This window comes from Condylura cristata, unplaced genomic scaffold (assembly GCF_000260355.1).
Source record: "Condylura cristata isolate star-nosed mole 26May11 unplaced genomic scaffold, ConCri1.0 scaffold00006, whole genome shotgun sequence".
Taxonomy (NCBI): domain Eukaryota; kingdom Metazoa; phylum Chordata; class Mammalia; order Eulipotyphla; family Talpidae; genus Condylura; species Condylura cristata.
This window is the reverse complement of record NW_004567107.1, coordinates 25,234,650-25,261,408: the sequence shown is the minus strand read 5'-3', so window position 1 is coordinate 25,261,408 and position 26,759 is coordinate 25,234,650. Positions and strand designations below refer to the sequence as shown.

The 26,759-nt window shown below is 38.1% G+C and overlaps 1 protein-coding gene across 1 annotated transcript in view; it reads left to right on the top strand.

Moving 5' to 3' along the window:
- NCBP1 (nuclear cap binding protein subunit 1, 80kDa) overlaps positions 1-26,759 on the top strand; it is a 40,143-nt gene that overhangs the window by 11,282 nt on the left and 2,102 nt on the right. The window contains exons 5-21 of the mRNA XM_004677492.2: positions 1,814-1,921; positions 2,790-2,911; positions 4,630-4,699; positions 5,160-5,375; positions 8,162-8,259; positions 8,931-8,994; positions 10,414-10,524; positions 11,779-11,843; positions 13,212-13,274; positions 13,517-13,591; positions 15,847-15,950; positions 17,596-17,718; positions 20,237-20,339; positions 21,096-21,189; positions 21,804-21,907; positions 23,524-23,638; positions 26,574-26,702. Coding sequence (XP_004677549.1) covers positions 1,814-1,921; positions 2,790-2,911; positions 4,630-4,699; positions 5,160-5,375; positions 8,162-8,259; positions 8,931-8,994; positions 10,414-10,524; positions 11,779-11,843; positions 13,212-13,274; positions 13,517-13,591; positions 15,847-15,950; positions 17,596-17,718; positions 20,237-20,339; positions 21,096-21,189; positions 21,804-21,907; positions 23,524-23,638; positions 26,574-26,702 — 1,764 coding nt within the window. The remainder of the gene's footprint in view (positions 1-1,813; positions 1,922-2,789; positions 2,912-4,629; positions 4,700-5,159; positions 5,376-8,161; positions 8,260-8,930; positions 8,995-10,413; positions 10,525-11,778; positions 11,844-13,211; positions 13,275-13,516; positions 13,592-15,846; positions 15,951-17,595; positions 17,719-20,236; positions 20,340-21,095; positions 21,190-21,803; positions 21,908-23,523; positions 23,639-26,573; positions 26,703-26,759) is intronic.

The following is a 26,759-nucleotide window of genomic DNA, read 5'->3' as shown; positions in this document are numbered from 1 at the left end:
CCCCCCACTCACCCACCCCCTTTCCTATCCCTTACAGTCTACATTTATATCTCCTGCTTCAACCCTTTTCCTGACCTCCAGGCTTATGTTCAAAATCCTATCCTGTAACTTTGAGGTACTTTGCCTAGAAATCCCTAATGTGTTACTTTGCCTCCTTCCCTTCTGTCCTTTCCCCAGTCCCACCCAGTAGCTACTTTCTGCTGGGTAACCCATCAAGAAACTTGAACATTTGTTTTTATCTTCCCTTCTACCCCCTCACTCAGATTTCAGGCAATCTCAGGTCTTACAGGTTCTATGTTTCTTGAGGTCATCTCTTTTCCTTTGTCTCCAGAGCCTCTGGCATTGTTCGTGCCTTCATCTTCATGTCTTAACAACCTCTTACTCAATCTTTCAGCTTTGAAGTTTCTCTCTTTCACTGTTGCCTAATAGCACCCAAGTGTTCTTTCTGTAACCCTATAAACTCTGCCATGTTGGTTATGGCAGAACCTCAGTTCCTTCCCATTGTCAGAGTGAATGTTCTTAAAAGCAACAGATGGGCCCTCTGTGATGGCGCAGCGGGTTAAAGTACAGCACTGAGAAGCTAAAGCCACCTCCACGTGAGTTCGATCCCTGCCTTCCCCAGAGGTGACCACGTGGCGCGGCAGACCTCTCCTGACCCACCCACTGCTCCCCTTAGCAGTGCATTTCGACAATCTGCCTGTTCTGCTCCCCACTCTGTCTCTGGTGAATCCTCTCACCACCCCTGCACCTCTGGCCTGTACCCCAACTCTGTATGCATAAATAAATAAATCTTTAAAAAAAAAAAAGCAACAGATGATTCATTGGCTTGTGCAAAGTAAATGTTAGAACACTTATTTATTAAGTGGAAAGGGAATTAATACTTTGGTTGATAGTGGTCTGCTCTGTGCAACAAATATGGATGTATTGGAGATTTGTGATTAGATTCTTTTTTTACTGAATCAACAGTTTGGACATTCATCAGGTGGTAAGTTTCAATTCAGACTCCTTCCTTAGCCTGATCCTGTATGTTTGCCTCAATCTTTTCTCTATTCTTAACTCCCATATATCCTCCAACTATATAAAAATTACTCACAAATGTAGACAGACCTTGTTTTGAACCATGTGCCTAGAAAATACTCTTTCCCTCTGCTACAGAATAATTTTACTTGTCCTTTATGACCTAACTCAGCCATTGGCTCTTTTATGTTTTCCCCTCTCTCCTTGTCCCGTTCCTAGAGTGTTTATCTTTTAAAATAGGGCTCACCCATTTAGGTTGAGATTGTGCTTGTCTCATTAGACTGTGAGCTCCCATCTGGTAGAGACTTTATCCAATAAATGTATGTTTAGAAATTTGTTTCTATGGTCCATTGTTTTTCACAGCCAAACAAAAGAAAATTAAAGGCTTACGTAGCTAGAATATTACAGTTTAGGTTCTTAATGTAGTGAAGAGTGGAAACCTATAAGTCCACAGCTGCTTGTCCTGCTCATCTCCATCTCTGACTACTACTCAGCTCTGTTGTTGTGGAGTAAGAGCAGCTATAGACAATCTGTAAGTGAGAGAGCATAGCTGTGTTCCAGTAAAGGTTTGTTATGAACACTGAAATTTCATTTTAGCTTCTTTTATATTGCTTTGAATTTTCTCACCCCATGTAAAAATCATTCTTAGTTTGTGGCATATGTAAAATTAGTTCAAGGGCTACATTTGGCTCTTGGGCTTTTGTTTTTCAGACCTGTGGTTGCTACCATTAGATTTCTTGTTTCGTAATTATTACAAAGGAAATTTAGATGTAATAGAAGTTTTTTTCCCCAACAGGTCCGCTTTTTATCTGACCTTGTGAACTGTCATGTCATTGCCGCTCCATCAATGGTTGCTATGTTTGAAAATTTTGTGAATGTAACTCAGGAAGAAGATGTACCTCAGGTAAAAAAACAACAACAACAACAAAACCCTTATACTGAATCTTGTCTTTGTAGTACCAAGAATTTTTTGCGGGTAACCATTTAGTAATAAAAACCAAAAGATGATAATCATGTTTTAAATTCTTATATGTAAAGCAAGTCAGAGGGCATACTGGAAAGTTCAACTGACAGGTTTTTTTTTTTTTAAGTGAGAGGATTAACCAGAGACAGAGTGGAGAGCAGAACAGGCAGATTAACAGAAATACACTGCTGAGGGGAGCAGGGGGTGGGTCAGGAGAGGTCTGCCATACCATGTAGGTCACCTCTGGGACTGTGGATCGAACTTCTGCTGAAGTGGCTTTAGCTTTGTACTATGTGCTTTAACTAGCTGCGCTGCCAGGGAGAGTCCTCAGCTGACATTTTTATGTTAATTCAGCTGATCTGTCTAATAAATTTAAAACTGACTTTTCAATAGAAATGTTCTGAGGCCCTCCCTGGTGGTGCAACAGGTTAGGACGCAGAACTAGAAGCTGACCACTGCTGCTTCAGTGCAAGTTTGATCCCCAGCCCTGGAGGTGACCCACACGGCGAGGCAGACCTCTCCTGTCTCACCCACTACTCCCCTCAGCAGTGTACTTCATTGACCTGCCTGTTCTGCTCCCCACTCTCTCTGGTGGATCTTCTCACTGCTCCTGCACCTCTGGCCTGCACCCCAGTTCTGTATGCATAAAATCAATCTTTAAAACAAACAAAAAAAAGAATAGTGAGTGATAATATATATTTAGAAAAAAAAATGCTCTGAACGACACAGATGTTTTACTTAAGTCCTATTAACTTCCATAGGCTTTCAAGAATAAATACAATAAACTAACCTTCTTAAAAATTCTTAGGTGCGACGAGATTGGTACGTGTATGCATTTCTATCGTCTTTACCCTGGGTTGGAAAGGAGTTGTATGAAAAAAAAGACGCAGAGATGGACCGCATCTTTGCCAACACTGAAAGCTATCTTAAGTAAGGACACAGTTCATAGTACTCTTCATTGTTTAGGGGAATGATATCTTACTGGTGTAATAGATGTGTTATATTTCTCAAAATTGAGCTGTAAAATTCTCCAAGACTTTCTCCACATGTTTATCCCTCTGCTGTTGAAACTTACTAAGCCTTCAGGGTAATTATACTTGTTGACTCCACCAGTACCATAGCTCTTTTTAAGCTTCTTTTGCACATGTTTGCAAAGGCAGAAAACATCTAGCTAACATAGTGGTTTTCAAATATCAGTATTCGTAAGAATCAATTGTGGTACTTAAATATGCTCTAACCCCAACTTTCAGTCCTACAAATTGTGATAATTGAGGAGGAGGCTTGAACACATAGTTAACAAGTGGAGAACTGTTATCCTGGCACATATAGTATATCTATTTCATGTAAGTTACTCCTGAGCCAAGTCCTTTAGACAATGTTCCTTAATCTTCTACCCACCCTGCATTGCCACCCATTCCTATATTTTACCTGCACGTTTCACTTAAATAGTCCCGTTCCCATTACCCACTTTTCCAAGACAATGTAAAAGCTTGACTTGTCTTATTTAATGTTAGTAGCATTCCTTATTCCTAAATTCAAGCCTAATCACTCAGCAGCATGGTAATAGTTTTGTGACTCCTTAAGTTTTTCAGATTTTTAATGTTCCTGATTCTATTAATAGGTTACAGGTATTGTTAATATCTTTAGTTACAAATAAAGCTAAAGAAATCTAAACCAAAATCTGGTTTTTCTTTATGTTAAACTACCTGTGAGGGACGTTTTTATACCTAATGTAGGAGTTTATATTTAAATTTAGATGTTTAGAAAAGAATAAAAATAAGAATATGAGCATTTGAATATTACATTGTGTGAGTATATGGTTTCTCTCTCCCTCACTTTTTTTTTTAATTACAAATAATATTTCAGTATACACACTGTCCTTCAGTTGCTTTTGCCCTTTCCTGTATCTTGGGTTTTTACGTAAAAATAATATAGCTCTTGTGAGGTTGCCCTCATAGCCTAGGGGGTGAAGTCTCAGCACTGTCACCACATCAGCCTGACAGCTAATCTACATATGATGCAACAGACCTCTCCTGTCTCGCCCACTGCTCCCCTTAGCAGTGTATTTCAATAGATACTCCTGTTCTGCTTCCTACTCTGCCTCTAGTTAATACTCTCACCCCCACACCTCTGACCTACACTCCACTTCTATGCAAAAATTAAATTTTTTTTTTAAAAAAAGGTATATAGCTCATTCTTTTTAACAACCACATCATATTCCACTCTTCTAATATGCCACACTTTCTTAGGTAGACATTTTGGTTATTTCCAGTCATTTGCTGTCATGTTTCAGTGAATTTCCTTGTACATAAGTCTTTGTGTACCTGTGTAAACATATTTGTGGTAGGTGTGAACTCTTAGAAGTGGCATTGCTGGGTTGAAGTATCTTAATTTTAATAGATTTATTCAAGTTACCTTCCATGTTTCTTTTAAAGAGATTATATCTAGTCATTTGTCAGCAATATTTCAAACCATATTTCCCACATTTTGGTGATATAGTACATTATCAAAAATTTTGAGAGTTCCTAACCTGATAGGTAGAAATGTCATTTTACTGCCTTGATTTGAATTTTATTAATTATGAAAGCAAATGAAAATCTTCCCATATTTTTAAAATCTCTAAGTGGAGATTTCATTTTTATCTTTAGGAGGCGACAAAAGACTCATGTTCCCATGTTACAAGTATGGACTGCTGAGAAACCACATCCTCAAGAAGAGGTAAATTGATTGCAGCTTTTTGTGATACAAGCTTGAGTAGATCTTATCTTTGTGACATATTGAAATCATTTCATTTGTATAATTTAACTAGGTTTTCACGTTTTTATGTTAGGATCCATTTCCTCATAGTCCTAGGCAATATAGTAGATTTTTAATAAGTGTTAGTGTGTAATTGAAATACTGCCTATTCTGTGGGAGTCCATATATCATAGAGTTTACATATTTTTACTTAAATAGCTAATTTGGGAAATGTAAAGTTTCAGAACCTAAGAAAGACAGGTTTTATAAAGCCGGTAATTAAAATGTTAGCACTACTCCTCTGTACTGTATTTAATTCAGGTTAGCTTAACTTTTTATATCTTGTATTTTAGAAGATAGTGATTTTTGGTTTTATCCAGTCAAAAATGTTAATTCTAACCTCCAAATATATATTAATTGTCAAAAATTAAACTGTCTTTAGTATTTAGATTGCCTGTGGGCCCAGATTCAGAAATTGAAAAAGGATCGCTGGCAGGAGCGGCACATCTTAAGACCTTATCTTGCCTTTGACAGCATCCTGTGTGAAGCACTACAGCACAATCTGCCTCCTTTCACACCACCTCCCCACACTGAAGATTCAGTGTACCCAATGCCAAAGGTCATCTTCAGAATGTTTGATTATACAGATGATCCTGAGGTATGTGACCAACTAAGAGCTTTGGCTGTTGGCCAGAGGGCCTGTGCTGCTTTGTATTTGTGGTTCAGTCAGGTTTGAATTTTCCAGTGACATTTTAATTTTGAGTTGCTTATGAAGATCAGTGGCAGTGGCATAGTGAAAGCTCTTGGTGGTCAGAGAATGGTATCACCTTGTTATGCAAGAATTATTCTTTAGCATGTAGTGAGTAGATTTTTAAGATAACAGCAAAGTTTGCAAGTTAAGAGTTTAAGCTAGAGAATCAGAGTTTCTTGGATTTAATCCTGGTTTATTCAGATCTTATCTGTGTGACTTGGCTGAGTGATTTATTCTCTCTCTACCTTAGCTCCCTAATGAAATAGGTAAAAGATGTATCTTCTAAAATTATTACAGGTTTTAAATTATTAACACAAAAAATGTATGGGATAGTATTCAACATGTGATAAGGGCTCACTAATTTTAGCTGTTAATAAGTCTGTTTTTTTAAGGCAAATGCCCAGTTGACTTGTCTCAATACTCATGTAATTATTTCTTAAAATATAACTTTCAATTAAAGAAAATCAAAGATTAGTATAACTGACTTTATAGTTTCTAAATATATATATTGTGCATTATGAAGACAAGCTGTTGACAGTCAGACACTCTAGAAATTTTAAAAATATCTTATAAATTGGTATAAGAATTTACATTTTAACTATGCTTTATTTGACATATTTATATTTATTTTATGCCTTTGCATTTGAAAAGCTGTCTTAAGTCTTAAAAGCAAGCGGTGGTTATTAGATTTGTTCTGAATAGAAACTCCCATGACTAAAGTACTGTTACCTGTTGTTTAGTAAATCACAGTCATAGAAGAGAGTTTCTGAACTTCTGCACAGCTGACAGTTCACGCTGGATAATTTATTGTTGTGATGGGCTGTCTTGTGCATTGTAGGATGCGTAGCAGCTTCCCTGACCTTTACTCTGTACCATCTGGAAGCTCAGCATCAGTTCTGATAAGTAAAACATGTCTCTAGAGATTGCTAGATGTCCCCTTAGGGGCAAAAGTGGCCCAGTAGAGAACCACTGACCTAAGAATTAATATTATATTTTAAGGTCAAATTTAAGGTTGTTTTTCTCATCATCATCTTTCTGTCCTACTATAAATTGCTTATGACCAGTGAAAATTCAGTATTAGTGTATATGTAATCTACCTCAGGTAAAATGTTGTCCGATAATTGGTTATATATAAAACTATCAACTTGTTATATATTTTGTTATATTCCATATAGAATATAATGGTGTAAATTAGGCATATATAACTCAACATTTAGTTTACTTTTAAGACTGCTAAAATGTTTGTGATTAGGTCTTTATTAATACAAGGGAACTAAAATTGATCTTAAGTTTTTTTCCCTCTACTATTTGTATTTATATTTAACTGGCACCCAACATCTTTTACCAGAAAAGCATAGATACAAAATATCTCTATGCCCTTCAAAAAGTAAGCTCTTGGGCCCTCCCTGGTGGTGCAGCCGGTTAAAGCACAGCACTGCAAGCCACAGACCCTTCAGTGCAGTTTTCATCCCCAGCCCCGGAGGTGATCCACATGGTGCAGCAGACCTCCCCTGTCCTGTCCACTGCCCCCCTCAGCAGTGTACTTTGTCAATCTGCCTGCCCCATTCAGTCTCTGGTAAATCTTCTCATTACCCCTGCACCTCTGGCCTGTACCCCAATTCTGTATGCATAAATAAATCTTTTTAAAAAATAAAAAATGAGCTAAAATGAGCTCTTTCAATATGTTTGCTATTTAACCTTTTTTTCCAAGTATAGCTACCACTCAAAACATACATGGTTTTCCCTTTTTTTTTTTGTCTTTATAATATTTGAAATAAATCTTCCCTCCATGTTTTATTATGGAGGAAGTCCGCTCTCACGGTTTAAAAATGTAACAACTGGACCTCCCTGGTGGCGCAGCGGGTTAAAAGCACAGCACTGAGAATCTAAAGCCACTTCTGCATGAGTTCGATTCCCGCCTGCCCTGGAGGTGACCACATGGCGTGGCAGACCTCTCCTGACCCGCTCGCTGTTCCCCTCAGCAGTGTACTTCCTCAGTCTGCCTTTCTGTTCCCTGCTCTGTCTCTGGTGAAGCCTCTCACTGCCCCTGAGCCTCTGGCCTGCACCCCTGTTCTGTATGCACAAATAAATAAATCTTTAAAAAGAAAAAAAAAGTAACAACTATATAGGGTTAATAATATAAAAAAAATCATTCCATTTTATATAAGAATTGATGTAGGCACTGTATGTGAGGTGTGTGGGAATAGTATAATATCAGCTGTAGCAGAAGCAGCACTGCAGCTGATATAATTCTGTTGAACCTAACAGTGAAATTTTGAAATACAGAATTTTCATTCTTCTGAAGTTTTATTCCTAGCACCCAGTATATTGTCTGCAACATGATAGGCTTTTAGATACTTACTGAATAAGTAAAAGAAAATATGTTGTGCAGTATGTGCAATTTCATTTTCAAGAAAATACTATTTTGCATAGAAAAACTGTGGTGTAGGCCAGAGTTATGGTGAGTGGAAGGATTCATCAGAGACAGAGTGGAAGGAGGGGGGGAGCCGAGCAGGAGGATCTACTGAAATACACTGCTAGGCAGGTGTTGGTGAGGCAGGAGAGGTCTGCTGCACCATATGTGGGTTCACTCCCTGACTCAGGATCGAAGTCAGGCTGTAGAAGTGACAGCGCTGAGACTTAACCCCTAGACCACCAGGAAGGCGCCACTGTACATTTGACTTTCTTTCTAGGGTCCTGTTATGCCAGGGAGCCATTCAGTGGAGAGATTTGTAATAGAAGAGAATCTTCACTGTATCATTAAGTCCCACTGGAAGGAAAGGAAGACTTGGTAAGATTCTTTACATGGTACTTTAGTGGGTAGAAAAGGTAGCAGTTTTAATTTTTGGTAAGAACAAAGTATGTTAAAGAGTGTAAGAAAATCTTTCTGACTTCTTAACACTCCATGTTGCTAAGCCTGATCTAAAACACTTGCTTTGTTTTCTCAAAGCCCTTTACCTTCAGATACTACTTTTTTGGTTGCTGCTTTGTAGCAATGTGTATATAATGCCACTTTTCTTGGTGATACTCACCGTATGTTATGAAGAAATAACTTGAATGGCAAGCTACTTTGGGTTTGAATGTTATAGGAATAAGTGCATACTTGTAGTTTTGCTTGTTTTCTAGCATTTAGGTGTCTAAAATTGGGAAAAGTTTATATTTAGTATTTTCTGAAACTGGAGCGTTTTGGTTTAGATTTTAAGATAGAAAGGAATGTAATACATTGGGAGTGGTCTGCCCTGTTAAAACTTTACTCAGTGGATCTGAATATGCTTTCTTGGTATTATATATTTTCTGAAGAGTTTTCTGATTTCAGATAAAATAATATGTGCTATAGCTAAGTAACTGAAATTTAGAACATTTTAGAATAGATTCCCTTATAATTTAAATAGTGCTTTTGAGCTGGTTTGTGTTTTTTTTTTTTTTCATCTTTCTGTGTATACTAATTAAATTTTTTTATAGTGCTGCGCAGCTAGTGAGCTACCCAGGGAAGAACAAGATCCCCTTGAACTACCACATAGTTGAGGTATGCATTTCAGATGAAGTTTCTTTCCAAGTTTCAGCGTCTTTCTGTTGACTGTAAAGTATAATCTACTCTTGGCTTTTTTCTTAGTATTTGCTAGGTACTGGAAATTAACAGAGGAGTAAGGAATTGCTGTCAGTTTTGGTGCTCTGCTAGCCATGTTAGTAAAGAGAAAAAAAGAGGTTGAGATCAGTAGTCAAGTGGAATTTTCAGTTGCCTATAAACTATTTATATAGTATGTCTTCATTCATGGCTAGTTATCATTGATAATGTAAGTTACCTCTAGCTCTTTCAGTACATTGTCCACTTAATAGCTTTAAAAGTGGCTTAAATACACTAAAATACATGTTTCTTTAGGCAGATAAACTGTCTTTAACTGTATTTATCTGACCTCTTACTATGAGTATACACATGACTAGTATATTATTACTCCAAGGAAAGGATTAAGTGTGAGTCCTTTTCATTCTTAGAAGTCAAAAAGTGACAGTCAGTTTGGAAGTAGGAAGAACAGTTGATGTTTATGATTACATTATATAGAAGGATGATATTAGTAATCATAGTTGAACACCTTAGACATTTATGTCCTGAAAAACAGTGCTTTTGCATGATAGATGGGTCCAGCTCATGAACTTTTAAGATTTTGTTTTATGGTAAAATATTTGTTATGAAAGTGAGCATTGCCATGATGTTCTAAGATTCAGTTTTTATTCATAGTGCCCTTGGTATGCTTTCTTAAAAGTACTTACCCTATCTTTATAAAACTTGTAAGGATGATCAGGCATAATTGACTCATTAATATACAAATTGAAATGTAGAATGTTTTGTTTTTAAATCTGTAAATTGTTTAAAAATTCATTAGAAAGAAGTATAGGAATGAGAAGAAGGAATGCACACCATGGCTTTAGAAGTCTAAGTAGGTTGTCCACAAATAATACAGAGTGTGTGGAAACAAATTTCTGAACTAGAGACGTGCAAAGATGTTCTTGGATTACCAAAAAGATCACTGTAGCTATGCAGTGACTTGGTATCTTCTGGTCCACCCTCAGTTTGCCAAGGGTTTTAGACTACTCACAGGGATGACACTGATGGCTCTGTGACTTCCTCAGTACGTTGAACCTTCCTGAATGAATTCAGATTCTCTACAAGTTGGACTTTAATTGCAGTTTTTGAAAATGCAGATCAAATAAGCATTTTTGCATATTCTTTGTTGATTTGAGTTATAGAAACAAAATTTTCATTGCATATTGTTATTAAGAAACAGCTTATTTTAAAGAGCATAATTTTGAGAATTAAAAAGTGATTTTCTTATTTTGAATTCTGTGGAATTAGATGTTCTATGGAATTGATGTTTAGAATGTTGAGATCTTTCTAACGAAAGTACATAGATTACTGTCGGATTGAGTTTTGACTTGTCTCTTGTAGGTGATATTCGCAGAGCTTTTTCAGCTTCCAGCACCCCCCCACATCGATGTGATGTATACCACACTTCTCATTGAACTGTGCAAACTTCAGCCTGGCTCTCTGCCCCAAGTTGTATCCTTTTCCTTTGTTTTTAAACTTACTTTGACCTGGTTTTAAAAATTATTAAATATCTCTGCTTGTGAGTTTAAATCCACTTCAAGAAAATGGTTTGGCTTTTCTTTCACGGTTAAACATACGTATACCAAACAATACAGTCATTCCACTCTTAGGTACAGTCATTATTTTATTTTTAAAGATTTATTTATTTTGTGCATACAGAACTGGGGTACAGGCCAGAGGCTTCACCAGAGACAGAGTGGGGAGCAGCACAGGCAGATCGACGAAGTACACTGCTGAGGGGAGCAGCGGGCGGGTCAGGAGAGGTCTGCCACACCATGTGGTCACCTCTGGGGAAGGCAGGAATCGAACTCATGCTTAGTGCTGTGCTTTAACCCACTGCGCCACCAGGGAGGGCCTATTTTAAATTAAAGATTATGACAGCCATTTGTCAAGCAAGTCTTTTGATGCCATTTTTCTAACAAGGTACTTTATTTCATGCCTCTGTGTTGCATTTAACTAAGGGGTGTACTTACATATTTAACATAATGTCATATTTAATGGACAACAGTATAGTATAAACATAACTTTTATACACAGTGGAAAATGTGTGACTGTCAGGTTTGCTTTACTTTGGTAGTCTAGAACAGGACATGTATCATCTCCTAGGTCTGCTTGTATTTACCCAAAAGGTATGGAAGCACATGTATCTACAAAGACTTGGGCTTTAGTGTTTGTAGAAACATTTATAATAACCCCAGAACTGGAAATAGTCCAAATATCCACCAATGTATGTGGATTAACAAATTTTATTAGATCTCTAGAATGAAAAACTAGTCAGTAGTTTAAAGGACCAAGTTTTCAATGGCAGACAGCAATGTGAATGAATTGTAAAATAATTATACTGAGGGCAAGATGCCAAACAGATAAGAATTCATACCTTGTGGTTCTATTTATACAGAATTTCAGAAAATGCAAAGTAATCTAGTTAACAGCAAACCAGTATTTGTTTAGGGACATAGGTAAGAAGGGAGAGAATGTAGAGAAGATTACTAAGGAACTGGGGAAACTTTGGAGGCAATGAGAATGTTCATTATATTATTTATACAGGTCAAAATTATTGTATATCTTTGATACCAAAAATTTTGTAAAAAGATCAATTACAGGAAAAGATAGTCGACATTAATCATTATAGAGACTTCTAGGAAATTTTTTTTTCAATCACAACTTCTTTAGAGTGGAGTGTAGTTTTCCTTATCAAATTCACAGCTTGCACAAGCAACTGAAATGTTATATATGCGTTTGGACACAATGAATACTACATGTGTGGACAGGTATAGTAATTGCTTTACTTCTAGACTGACTATTAGCAGCTTTTATTTCCTGTATTTTATTAAAGAATTTGATTGGCAAAGCATCTGCCTTTTTAAAAATTTCCAACTTGAATTTCTTTCTTAATAACATATACAATAATAAAAGTCACACTTGTAATATAACATTATGCTTTCTAGTGTAACTCTAAAGAAATGATGCTTTGCTGAGTTTTAAATGTTTACCTGAGTGGTGCTTTGGTACAGTTTTATTTTTTTCCCTCTGTAATTGGGTACGTAAGCTATTAAATACACTATGTGCTAAGTGCTGTGTAGAAACAATCTAATGTGGTATATTTGTGATATATAAACACATGTATTTTTGTTTATAAATAGTATCTGCTCTTAAGTAATAGCTCCTATAAACCTACACCTTTAAGACTCTATCAAAGACTGTAATGGATGTTTATAGCTTTTTACTACATGTCCTTAGTCTCCTTTTGGGTGTGGTCTGTGTGGTCAACTTTATTTTCTGGTATTCTTTCTCTGTCAGTTCTCCAAATCAGTATAGGTGTTGAACAAATCTCCAAATCTGTCTATGATTTTTCATGTCCACTATTGAAATTCCACATCTGGAAATTATCAGTAAGGACTTTCCTATTTCATGGACCTATTATTTTGAGTAGATTCTGTCATTTAAATTGTAGGTACATGCTGTAAAACAGTGACTTCTAATTCCCACCCCCCCAGTATAAATTACCATTTTTATTGAGCCCCCCCCCAATTAAATCATTCATTTGGCAAATAGTTATTGGACCCCTTAAAATTTTCACAGCAGTAAAAAAAAAAAAAAAAAAAAAATTCACAGCACTAAATAGCATGTCAAAGTGATCCCTATCTAGAGAGATCAGATGTATTTTTAAAAGAAAGGATTACTTTGAGGATAAATCTTGTTTGTGATAAAAATGGTATGGCTCGATGATAAGAAGTAAACTTTAGTTCTGCCATTTGTGAAATGTTTTAGGTGCAATTTAATTTTTCTTTCAGTTTATTGTCACTTAACTGGGAAAAATAATACACTGTTAGAAATTTTGTGAGAATTAAGTTATGTAAACATATATAAGGTGCCCAATACAGGCACTTCCTGATTGTATCTGTTACTCACTTGAAAAGAATAGTGCTGTAGAAAGGCAGGAGGTAGGTAGGGCATTATTGTTTTTTCAACCAAAGATGGAGTTACAGGATTTGCAGATAAAAGGATAAACTATAGGTGGGATGTGTTTTTGAGTTTTGGAAAAGGGCTTTATCTGTCTGAAGGGTGATGGAAGTTCCTGTTATTAATTTTGGCCAATCACCATTTTTTGTTCACACCCTCTCCCCTCCTCTGTATAGGTTTATTAACTGGTTTTCTCATCATCTAAGTAACTTCCAGTTCCGTTGGAGCTGGGAAGATTGGTAAGTGTGGCGTTATATTTTACCATTTTCCTTTACAGTCTACCATAATTTTTAAAAAAGGTAAAACAAACTATTGATAGTTAAGACTATAGCACAAAAACAATCTTCATAGTCTGAAATATTTGATATTTATATGTAAATGAAATAATTCAGATAGAAGGAAACTGTTGTAGTTCTGTATAAGCTAAGTTGGGTGTAACTATGGATTATGTGTAACTTTCAAAACTGCATTTCCTCATTAGGTCAGATTGTCTTACTCAGGATCCTGAAAGTCCCAAGCCAAAGTTTGTAAGAGAAGTTCTAGAAAAATGTATGAGGTAAAACCTTTGTGTTTTCTCCTTAGCTTTGGTCTCCTAATTTGGGTGTAGGAGGGAGGAGGATTTTTCTCTGTCTGCATTTGTAATGTTTTCCCGAATATCACTTTTTAAATCCAGGTGCCTGTCTGTCTTTCCTTTCAGTTTTAATGAAGATCTAAACTGGAAAAAATTGAGCGACATGCTAACTGGATTATTTGTGAATTAGCCTAATAAGATTTTTATCAAAAATACTTAGAAATAATTTCAAATTTCAGGGAAGTTGACAGAATTTATATTAAGAAGTCTGTCCTGTTCATCTAGAGTCCGTAGTTGTTAAGATTTTTATCACACTTGTTCTAATGCTCACTTCTCTTCCTTCCTCTCTGTGTCTATTTACCCCCACCCACATACACCCCCAACACACTACATTGGTCTTTTTCTGGACCCTATGAAAACAAGTTACAGTTATGATATCCCATCGTCCTTTAACAGGCCATTGTATATACACCCCCCATGCTGCCCCCAACAAAGACATTCTCCTCCATCACCATCATAGAAGCCTCCAAATCAGGACACCAGTTCTGATGCAGTAAGATAGATCCATACATGCCACATGTGCTGCTGAAACTCCATCCCAACCATGTCGTTTTCTTTTCTTGTGCAGAATCCTTTCCAGGAAAATATATAGCATTTAGTTGTCGTTCTTTTCAGTTCCTCAATCTCAAACAGTTATTTTTCCTTATCAGTTATGTCTTTGTCTTACCTTACTCTCTTGGGTTGCTTGATGATACACGACCAGACTGAAGTCTCACGTTGTCGGTACTCTTCCCAGTGCATCATGTTGGCTTATAACACTAGAGATACTCACTTGATCACCTGGTCATGTCGGTGTCTGCCAGGCTTCATCACCTTAAATTCACCACTTTTCCCTTTGTGATTGAGTAACACTCTATGGGAGATACTCTGAGGTTTTACACTCATATTCTGTGATTTCTTCATCACACCTCCACTGACAGCTGCTTTTATCTGCCACCACTGTGATGAATGGCAAATGATGACTCTTGCCATTATTTATTCTACCTACATTTATTAGTTGACATTCTACTGTAAGAAGGAGCTTGCTTTTCTCCATGCAGTAATTCCTGTTTATCACTTAGATCTAAAGGAATTCTGTTGTATTCAGTGAGTTATGGTTCATTGCTGTCTTTTATTTTGATGTCCAGATTTTCCCTGATTTTCCATTGGCAGCTCCTTGGAAAAGGGTATTTGTTGTGACTCCTGTGTCCTTTAAAAAACACTAGTAAGGGCCCTCCGTGGTGGCACAGCGGGTTAAAGCACAGCACTGAGAAGAGAAGCTAAAGCCACTTCGCATGAGTTCGATCCCCGCCTGCCCCCGAGGAGCTCCACATGGCGTGGCAGATCTCTCCTGACCCGCCCGCTGCTCCCCTCAGCAGTGCACTTCATTAATCTACCTGTTCTGTTCCCCTCTCTGTCTCTGGTGAAGCCTCTCACCCTCCACATCTCTGGCCTGTACCCCAGTTCCATATGAATAAATAAATAAATATTTACCCAAAAAAAAAAAAAAACCACACTAATGTCCTCCTCCAGTCATTAAGCATTTTCTTCTTCCTGGCACAACATAGTTTGGGTTTACCCTTGCCCCTCTCCTGGAATCACATACCTATTCAAGGAGCCCATGTTTCCATAGGGGAGTCTGGCATCTAGAAGCCAAGATCTAAACCCTTGATGTTTTCTTTGCTATCAGGGTATCATTGGTTCCTGACCCTCTAGAGCACATAGGTAGTGAATGTATTGATGCACATGTGCTATCCATGTGGCTGTATCTGTTCCTCCAGTGTCAGCCTCCAGCATCGCATTTTATTCCAGCCATCATAATGCCTTGATTTTTGAGTACTTTCTTACACAGTAGTACACTTGATTTACACCAGCAGCAGTATGTGTTTATTTGCTACAAAATAACCAGTCTCATAACCACCCCCACACCCCCCCCCAAGCTATATCCTCCACCCCACTGTCACCACCCCACATCCTTGACTATTTAGTTCATGAACCCACTGCTTCACACCTCAGTGCACTCCAGTGAATTTTGAGTTTTGGCATGCTGGCTTAGACAAAAATTTAAAGGATTTGTTTTCTGCTTTCACTTCTTGGTTGTCAGATGAGTGAGCCCAGGTAGTGGTTTTCTGGGTAAGTTATAATTACCAAAGCATGAAACTGACGAACAATGTTTTCTGAGGCTCTTACTTGTATTGTAGGTTGTCTTACCATCAGCGTATATTAGATATTGTTCCTCCTACATTCTCAGCTCTATGTCCTGCAAACCCAACCTGCATTTACAAGTATGGAGATGAAAGTAGCAGTAAGTAATAAAAATGTGTCTTTTTAAAAATTGTCAGTGCAGCATCCTCTGAAGTCAGTTACTTACAGTGGAGAAAGTATACTTTCTTGGTTTATGTATATACCATTCTGCCTTAACACAGTATTTACATTTAAACTTCAGTGGTCACTGGTAGAGATTTTACTTCTCTGGGAATCTTCAATTTCTTTTTTTATAACAGTTCTTTGCCTCTTGAAATTTGTTCGTCTCCCTTATCTTAGCAATCCTTGGTTCTCCACTTACGCCTTTGACTATACACATTTGGTCCCAATACTAAGACCATTTCCTATGCTGTTGTGTCATGTAGCCCTCAGAACAACTGATAAATACATTGGGTTTGTTTATACCAATTTTGTAATGAGGGAATGACTAGCAAAAGGAAAAGCCATAGTGAGAGCTCACCTGAGTGGGAGAGCCCAGAGTCACAGCCAGGCAGCCACACTGCAAACCACTGTGCATCCTTGAGAGAGAGCTTAATGAGGCACTCAAAAGTGACTCAGTCACTCTTGCGGTGACTCAGAATCTTAAGACACTGCCTTTAGTATCAGAGAACTTGAACATTATTGGACATTGAGCTTTATTTTAAATCATAGAAACAACTCATCTTAACATTTAAGGCACTAACAGTAGTTCCTAAATGGGTCTTATTAAAAAATTAGAGAAACAATCCCAAGAAACTAATTAAGCTTATGCTTAGTTTTATCTTTCCCTTCTCCCCAGTGGACCTCCATTTCAGGCCCAGTTTTCTGTCACCTAGCTCTTGTCTTTGCTTTTGTGAGGCTGTCTTGGGATAGCCCTTTCTATTTCCAATCCCTGTTCTTTCTGGGATCTAACCCAAGCCAATTTTTTTTTTAAATTAGCAAGCCAGTTTTGTATTGCTCTCTAACTGCTTATGTGGATATCTTGGTTCCCCACCAGGATGTTGAGTCCTCAGTAGCAGGGGATTCTTTTTTCTTATTTCTTCTCCACCTTTTAGGGACAAGCACATAGCATGTGACATACATTTGTTACCTCTGCCTGCCTTAAATAAAAGTAGGTTTCTGATTGTTCTGGGAATGACTCATGGACTATACCAGCACAGATTTTATGCAATAAGCACTTGACAGGTATTAAGCAACAGTAAACATAAGGAGGCAAAGCATATGAACATTTGGCTTAAACAGACTTAAGTATATGGACTCAGCAAAAGAGAAAAACCAAAAAAATCCTAAATTTGACAGACTACCCCTTCTTCAAGGTCAGGCTTAACTTCCACTATCTCAGGGGAAAGGAAGTAGGGGGCATCGGCAGAAATGAAAGAGAAATAACATTGATTTACAGCTTCCTGGCTTATAACAACATTGGGGATTTAAGGACCATCAAAGAGTAGTTATATCTACATTTTCCCTCAGGACTGAATTTCACTTAGCTTTGTATTAAGTGTCAGACTGTCAAAATGAGAGTTCTCTCTTACACTTTCTTTTAAGTGAAAAACTTTTGATCTACTCTAAAAGAAATGTTCACATGTATCTTCAGGCAGAACTTGTATTCTCTTTCAAAAGGAGTTTTAAAAAGTTTCTCAGTTGTTTTAATTATTTGCATGACAGACTCCAAACCTGACCTTCCGTCTCTGCTGTCCTGTACTTAGATTCTCTTCCTGGACATTCTGTTGCCCTGTGTTTAGCTGTCGCCTTTAAAAGTAAAGCAACGAATGATGAAATCTTCAGCATTCTGAAAGATGTACCAAATCCTAACCAGGATGATGATGACGGTAAGGGAATTAGTTTCTTCAGTGGAACTCTGGGTGGGTTAAAGTATAAGCATAGTGGCCCTCCCTGGTGGCGCAGGGGGTTAAAGCACAGCACTGAGAAGCTAAAGCCACTTCCGCATGAGTTCGATTCCCGCCTGCCCCAGAGGTGACCACATGGCGTGGCAGACCTCTCCTGACCCGCCCGCTGCTCCCCTCAGCAGTGTACTTCGTTGATCTGCCTGTTCTGCTCCCCACTGTGTCTCTGGTGAAGCCTCTCACCGCCCCTGAGGCTCTGGCCTGTACCCCATTTCTGTATGTACAAATAAATCTTAAAAAAAAAAAAGTATAAGCATAGCTGTGGGACATGAGACTCTCTTAAATTTCAGTGGATTTTCATAAATCAATATATTAATTTGGTCTCTTCAGCCTATGTTACCTCTGTAATACCCTTATATAAAAAAGAGCTCTTAACACCCTGTGAAATAGCTTACATTAAACTAAATACAAAATAAAATATACTGATGCGCAGATTCTAAATATTCCCTGCCTGTACTTAGGGAGGTTTTTGAACAGAAAGACTTGTTACATTATGAAGTTGAATGTTTTCTCCAAATTAAGCTATTTTAATAATAATGTTTAGTACTTACTGAGTATGTATCTTGTAATTTCAAGCAAAACTCCTGTATGTCTTTCTGGGCATGAGTGGGAGCATTGACCTGAATCAATAAATGGATAAAGACAAGGCAGTGAAGAGATTTTGCTTTATCACATATTGAAACATTACTTTATTTAAACATATATATATATGGTTGGCCCAAACTAGGGCCCTGCTATTGTGTTTTTAATAGGGCACTTTGAGAGGAGGTTGCAAGAGTGCTAACACACTTATGTCCTGCCCTCTCACAGGGACTATGTGTGGAAGCACATTCAGATCACCCACCTCTACCCTTACCAACTGATGAGAACTCTGACTCTTTGAACATGATTTCTTTTGTAAATTTCAGTGACTCTACCTGTCCTGTCTATAAGACTAAGAGCCTTTGGACACTCAAGTCTATCTCTGATGCTGTGTCTTCAATGATGGTTTCCCCAGTTTTCTTCTCTGCCATGTCTTGTGTACTGTCTTAACACTTCTGAAATTCATCTGATACACATAATGTCATACTCAGAGTAGTAGCATTTGTGCTATATCTCTACTAAGATCATCAGAGCTCGTGAATGCCATTTTTCACCTTTCAAACCCTGGTCCTGGCACTGGGCCTGCACATAATAGAGCTTGTAAAGGAAGAATCTGGATAAACAAAGCATCCTTGGAGACACACACACACACACACACACACACACACACACACACACACACACACACGGTAATAAAGCAGTATGGTATTGGCCAAAAAAAAGACAAATCAGTAACACAGATGAAAAGACTATTAAAGACTATTGGGTAACTATTTGGGGGATATTAATACATGTATGTGGAGAATGCTTAATCAAAATAGAACATTAATGTCCCCTGAGCGATTTATTACTAATACTTTGTTTGTTTGGATTTTTCTGTGAAACTTAGTAAGAGGTTCTTTTTTTTTTTTAAAGATGAAACTATTCAAAAAAGAAAATGTGTCTAGGAGTCTAGTCAATATTAAATTTAGACATAATCAGACATCTTACGACACAGCACTCAAATGTTAATGGTTATAATTTTTTTGTATGACTACTAACCACAATACAGAGAGTTATGGACAAAAAAACTTTTTTTTTTTTTTAAAGAAGTAGATCATTTGGAATAAACAATCCCTAAAAATCAAGCTTATGCTTAGTTTTTTATTTTTAGTGTTTAAAACCAGTGGTCTTTTATTGTCAATTAGTACTGAAAGACATTGTATGAACATCTTAGTATTTAAATGTCAGCATGTGGGCCCTCCCTGGTGGCACAACGGGTTAAACCACAACACTGCAAACTAGCCATGGCCACTTCACTGCAAGTTCGATTCCCAGCCCCGAAGATGACCCACATAGTACGGCAGACCTCTCCTGTCTCTCTCACTGCTCCCCTCAGCAGTGTACTTTGTCATTCTGCCTGTCCTGCTCCCCACTCTGTCTCTGGTGAATCCTCTTATCACCCCTGCAGCTCTGACCTTAATACCCCAGTATGCATAAATAAATAAATCTTTAAAAACAAATAGGTCCTCCCTGGTAGCACGGTGGGTTGGAGCGCTGCATTGTAAAGCCAAGCCAAGCCATGGCCACCTCAGTGTGAGTTCAATCCCCACCATGGAGGTGATCCACATGGTGTGGCAGACCTCTCCTGTCTCACCCATTGCTCCCCTCAGCAGTGTACTTGATCTGCCTGTTCGGCTCCCCACTCTGTCTGTCTCTTGCCACCCCTGCACCTCTGGGCTGTATCCCAGTTCTGTAAGCATAAATAAAGAAAATCTTAAAAAAATAAATGTCGTCATGTTACCTGTTTTGCATTTTAGGTGAGGGACCAAGGAATTCCTATACTTAACATTTTGCTGTCTTACTATGGAATATTTTTCAGATGAAGGATTCAGTTTTAATCCATTGAAAATAGAGGTCTTTGTGCAGACTCTGCTACACTTGGCAGCCAAATCACTCAGCCACTCCTTCAGCGCTCTTGCAAAGTGAGTACAAGAACACTCAGCCTTTCTTGAAGGTCTGGAACTTTACTGAATGGATATAAATAGCATAGTAACTTCTGCCTAAAATTACTGAACATACAGCCTTTAGTAACAGTAGTATCAGATAATATGGTTCATCATGGCTCCTATCAGTGTGTACAGTATGTACACATGAAATGTAGTTTTTCCATATAGACAGAGAAACTGGTTTAAAAAAATTATCCATAGGTCAGTCATATATGTCTAGTCAAGACATTCCCACTGTGTCTTCCTAAAGGAAGATAAACAGAAATGAAGCCAACTACATTTGGTGGAGTTGTCCAAAGTTGGCATCTTAACATGGAGGTTTATAACTCCTCAGACAGTTCACAAAAACTGTATAGCTTGTTCCCCCAGCCAAGCAGCTGTTCTCCCTGGCCCTTTGCAACTTCCAAGTGTATTATTTGCAGGTTTCCCACAGAAATTACAGAATACTTAACCTGTATTTACAGAAGACTCCTTAGTTTGCACCTGTTCTTAGGTACAACTAAACTGTAGTCCTGAGCTAACAAACTGTAGTGTAAATCTCAAGATTTTGTGACCAGTTCCATGCAAGCTGAATTCGTAAACAGATCTTTTATATCTTTAATGGTTTTGATGTTTGGTAATTTTGCATTTATATGTTGCCCTGTAAATTGTGTAACATTGAAAATATTGTACAATATTAAAATGCTTAATGAAATTTTATGTGCTTCTTTCACATCATCCTCCCATCAAAAGGTTTCATGAAGTCTTCAAAACCCTAGCTGAAAGTGATGAGGGAAAGCTACATGTTTTAAGAGTTATGTTTGAGGTCTGGAGGAATCATCCACAGGTAAAAAGATACAAAAATAAGACAATACTATTGTTTTTGGTTTATAAAATATGAAATTTGATTCTGCACAGAGAATCATTTTTAAACCTGTGGAAGTAATAATGTTTGGGCCATTCTTTAAAGGAGTAAGAGTTCTTGTTGCTTTGTTGCTTGGATGATTCTACCATTTGGTAGGAAATAGATATCAGGTATATCCAGTTTCTACAAATAAGTTCTAGATTTCTCAACTCCCAAAATGTTGTTTTCATACTGTATGTTATAAAGAGGCCTTGAAATAAGTGTTAACATACATTTAAGACTTTGTAGCAAAACGGTTAGATTTTTAAATTTTAATATACAATGGAAATTGTATGTAATTGAAAAAATGTTTTAAAGTTACTTCTTTGAGTTTTTCTATTCATTCAAATTTTATTAGTGTTACAGTATTTTTACAGTAAGTACCAAAGCCAAGCAGAGGGCAGACTAAATCATAAGACAAAATGAGTAAATTAGTTGGTTCCCTAACTAATGAAAATGAATTATACCTCGCCCTATTTTGTTTTTCTAGCAAAGCAATTACTGTGACTGATACACAAGTGTGATTCACCCCATTAAGTTAAGGTTTTTTATTGTAGATGATTGCTGTACTAGTGGATAAGATGATTCGTACACAGATTGTTGATTGTGCTGCAGTGGCAAATTGGATCTTCTCTTCAGAATTATCTCGTGACTTTATTAGGTAATTTTCTCTAAGAATTGGTTGACATTTGGCCTTTTATATGTGAACAACAAATTCTGGTCCAAACCAAGTGGATATAGAACATGGGATGGTCCAGTCTTGTAGGATTAATCTTGGCAAAGATTCCTAGGCAGAGAAGCATATAGCCAGTCAGCTTGCAGTGTTCCTGAAAGATATGGACTTAAACCAGCACTCAGCCAGTCGAATAAAAATGCTGATAATGGGTTCAGAATATTGGGAGAAAAGGTCGGGCTGTGTGTCAGGGTCCCACTTAGACAAAAGTGGCATATGGGGACGAGTTCCAATTCCAGTGGGACTTACTTAGAAATCAGACTCACTATGGAGCAATTACACGCCATGGAGAAATAGGGAAAGCTTGGTAGGCCCCTGGATGTCTCTAGGTGCGGAAGGAAGGCTCGTTTCACTCATAAAAATCCTAGATTTTCATTCAAAAGGTACCTCTAGACCTAGTTCCCCTAAAGGGAAGAGATTTACGTTGATGTTAATTCTTATTCATGAAGTTGCGGTCACAAGCTTTGTAACTAATCAGGACGCTAATCAGGACAGGAACAGCAGGCGTTGCCACAGAATAGGAAACAAAGGAAAATTACTTGCAGAGACATAAAAACCCAGCATAGCCTTTATCCTCTGTGTTGTAGCTGTTGTTACCAGAGGAAGTCGGACTGAAATAAAGTGAATTCTTAGACTGAAAGGGTGTGCCCTACAGTTAAACCAGCCAAGTTGACATTCACAAATAAAAGCAACAAAAATGACCTCAGATATGCAAATCTTAGAAAACTGGTCACCTACATATGTATTGGCCGTTTTCCTTAGTGATAAACACCTGTAACTTGTTTAATGCTCACAACACTTCCGTGGGGGTGGTGGGGGAGGGAGGAGCTCCATTGTTGTCCATACTTAAGTATTTCTCAGTCTGCAAAACCTCTGCTCACTCCTTCCAGAATTTAAGTACTCTGGTCTTGTATCCTTCCTGCTAACACTGTAAACTTTTCAGTATTATAAACAGATTGTTTTATTATCTTCCACTTAAACTGTCATTATCCTCCCTGAATCCTCGGGCTAGGAAACCTAGTTTATATAGGAAATAATTGAAAAAGTACTTCAAAATATAAAATAAAGCACTTATATAATATTTTAAAGCACCTACAAAGGTGATTCTAATACTTGACAACTTCCTTATGAGCAAATTTTCCACCTAAATGTTTATCTTTTTCTGCAAGTCCAGAAGTTGATAGCTGTTACAGCTAATGAGTTTAAGTGTTCTAGTATATGATAATTAAACAGTATCACACAGTGAAATGAGCCTTGGATTAAGTTATAAGAAATTCCAGTGTTCAGTGTTAAATATTAGGGAGGAGTCTTTTTTTCACTAATGTTAGTGTTATTTCTGGTTTGCCATTTCATTTTCATGGCTATTAAATATATAGCCTTTGTGAGTCTAGAAGGGGATGAATAATGTTACTGGAGAAACATGACTAAATCTGCCCAAAGAGTAGGTAGTCATATCAGACCTAAAGAACAAATGGATTATAAAAGTTGTGAGGTCTTATTTTCTGTAAGCATAGTGTAACATATACATACCATATTATTTTAAGATTGTTCGTTTGGGAAATCTTGCATTCCACCATTCGTAAGATGAACAAACATGTTCTGAAGATCCAGAAAGAACTAGAAGAAGCTAAAGAAAAACTTGCAAGGCAACACAAACGAGTAAGTCTTGTTAATTTGTAAGTGATCAAAGAAGGTCTACTAGCATTTTGAGATTGTTCAAAATTCATTACTTTGGGGACATCTTTTTCTGAGGTCAAACTACAGAGCAGTTAGATAGCACCTTTTTTTTTTTTTTTTTAAGATTTATTTATTTATGCATACAAGAACTGGGGTACAGGCCAGAGGTGCAGAGGTAAGAGGATTCACCAGAGATAGAGTGGGGTGCAGAACCGGCAGATCAATGTGTACAACTGCTAAGGGGAGCAGCGGGCAGGTCTGGAAAGGTCTGCGGTCTCCCTGGCCGATGGTCAAACTCCAGCTGCAGTGGCTGTGACAGCTTCATAGTGGTGCACCTTAATCCACTGTACCACCAGGGTAGGCCCTTGACAGTACTTCTTACTTCTCCAAGTCTACAGTCTGCATGGTGAATCTGCTTAGGGAGCCTGTACATACCTTCGTTCACATCGCTTGATCAGCGTCGTGTTTACCCTTCTCCACAGGAAGGGTATTTCTGTGTAAGGGTTTCTCATGCAAGAGGGAAGGAGGGAGAAGATAGTTGATGTCCACCATGCTCCACTACTATGGGGGAAAGGGTGATCATACCCTTTTTTTTTCAGGGCAAGTAAGCAGTGAGCTGGTAGTCTTCATGACAGTATTTTCCAGCTATGTATATTTACCAAATAGAAGATTAAAAACAAGTTACTTCCATGAGCTATATAGCAAGTTTAAGTGCCATTCTCCATACAAACATACATTAACATAAACACACCCAATAAAAAAATGCAAGGTAGATAGTGTCATCATCATTGTATATATGTTTAAAGTGAGAAGATAAACATTAAGTCACTCAAGATTAAAGGCCAGTGACAGAGCTGAGATCTGATTCAGGTCTGTCCAGCTCTAGGCTTTTTCTCATGCTATACTGGTCTGTAGGTGTGGTGTCCATTGTATGCCAAGTCATCAAAATAGTCTTCTGTGAGTAGAGGTTACTGTGATGGCAACAAAGATTTATGTAACATCTCCCTCTTCTCACAAAGGTCTGCGGGACAGGCTTTCTAGATCCTTGCTTTACTGTGACTCTAGGCCAAGACTGACGTGTATGTAGCTGCCTTAAGGCATATCCCATAAATGGTTCTGAGTTAGAGGTAAAACGGAATTCTATGAAAACGGAGTGGATTCTGATATTATTAAAGTAGAAGAGGCTTTGTAGAAGGGTATCAAATAAGCTTTCTAGGTTTGGTAAGCCATTACCTTCTTGCTTAAGAGAACTTTCCTATGTAGCACACCTGGAGTCAGGTCTGGCTCTGGCCCTTGCTCTCTGACACTGGGAAAGTCATCCAGCTGCTCAGCCTGTCCCTTATCTCTAGTTAATAAAGAAGTCGTGTCTTGTTTTACTTCTGCCTTAAAAAAAAAAAAATCAAGGGAATTTAAGCGAGTGTTAGGAGTTTTGCAGGTGAGCTGGAAGGGAACTGGGAAGCGTAACAAAGGTGTACCGCGCCCAGCGGAGTAGTTGCCCTTCTGAAGTATCACGTGTGGTTCATGAGCTGCAGATAGGGTGCCCAACAATTCCTGTGACTCTGTAGGGATGAAAGGTTGCAAGCTGCCCGTCTGTTGTTCTACTCAAATAGAATATGACTTTAAAAGCTGATTTCCAACTACTTGTTGACTAAGGAATGGCAGGAGAACCTACGATCTGTGCTCAGTGTTTGTAGACTCGCTATTTGTACCCTAAGGATCAGCACTCACAGCATTTGCCAGGTCATTCACACAGGCTTGCAGAGCAGGGAAAAGTTTGATTTGTCTAGTGAGTATGTTTCTAGCTAAGGAAGGGGATACTGTGCCGTCATGGTTCAGCTCCCATGCTAATTAGTCCCATGTTTTTCACACCCGCTGTTTTATTTTCATATTTGTGCTGGACATTTTGCCTGGAATTTCACTGTTGAAATTGCCCCAAAGAATAGGACTGAAGTGTTGTCTCATGTTGACTCATGTTCTCAAGCACAAGGAGGCCATCTATGTATGTGCCCGACAGAGAAAATACTATTTTAGATAGCTTCATTCAGCGTGACAGCACTGTCAGTGTTCCTGGATGAACATCATCATACAAGTTTCCCCAATATCCGAAAGTGGAGCATTCTTCTTGGTATGGTTTGGTGGGTTATTGTGGGGGGGGGGGGCGCCTGGGAATCCTCCCCGAAAAAGCTATATAAACTAATGGAAATAGCATTACCAGACCCCAGAAATAACCTACCACAGCAAACTAGATGAGAACATTGTACTTCAGATAGCAGGGGAAATGTGACATCCAGAAAGAGGAAATTTTGCCAAAAGTTGAGGCTACTCCCCCAAATGTTATGAAAAAGCAGTTAAATTGTAGTTTTGTGAGATGGCAGTTGATTAAAAAGTGCCATTATCAAAACTGTTGTGAGGCTGAAAGCCAAAGAATGTACAGGCATATTACTTGGGGGTTAGGAAAATGTATATTTGCAGCCAGTGTTGCATAAAATTATTTGTAAGACATATTCACTAGGATATTTTAAATAGGAAACACACATAAAAGGCGGCTACATACTGGTGAGCTAACAAAATGTTGCAACAAAAAGCTCATGAACCATGCCCTGGGTGCCAGTAGAGCTGTAGCTCAGTATTCACTGATTCACAATTAGCTCCCATTTTCCATAAAGCTCAAAACTGGCTTTATCTTGAAGGAAAAAAAATGTTTCCTTCATGCTTCCTTCATGTCCTGAATGGGGCTATCCATGGACATGGGCTATGTGCATCTGGGGGGGTTCTTCCATGGGTTCTTCCATGGTGGAGTGCTAGTGTTCAGCACATGACTGGTTCGTTAATTCTGTTAATTCTTGGATATAATGCTCGGAAACTAGAATTCTAATGCAGAGATTTTTTTTGTTGTTGTTGACATTTGACATTGTAGCGAAGTGATGACGATGACAGAAGCAGTGACAGGAAAGATGGGGCTCTTGAGGAACAAATAGAGAGACTCCAGGAAAGAGTGGAATCTGCCCAGAGTGAGCAAAAGAACCTCTTCCTTGTCATATTTCAGGTATGACAACCCCCCCGAGGCCGAGGCCTGAGTGATTTCCCTTAGGTAGTAGGTGTG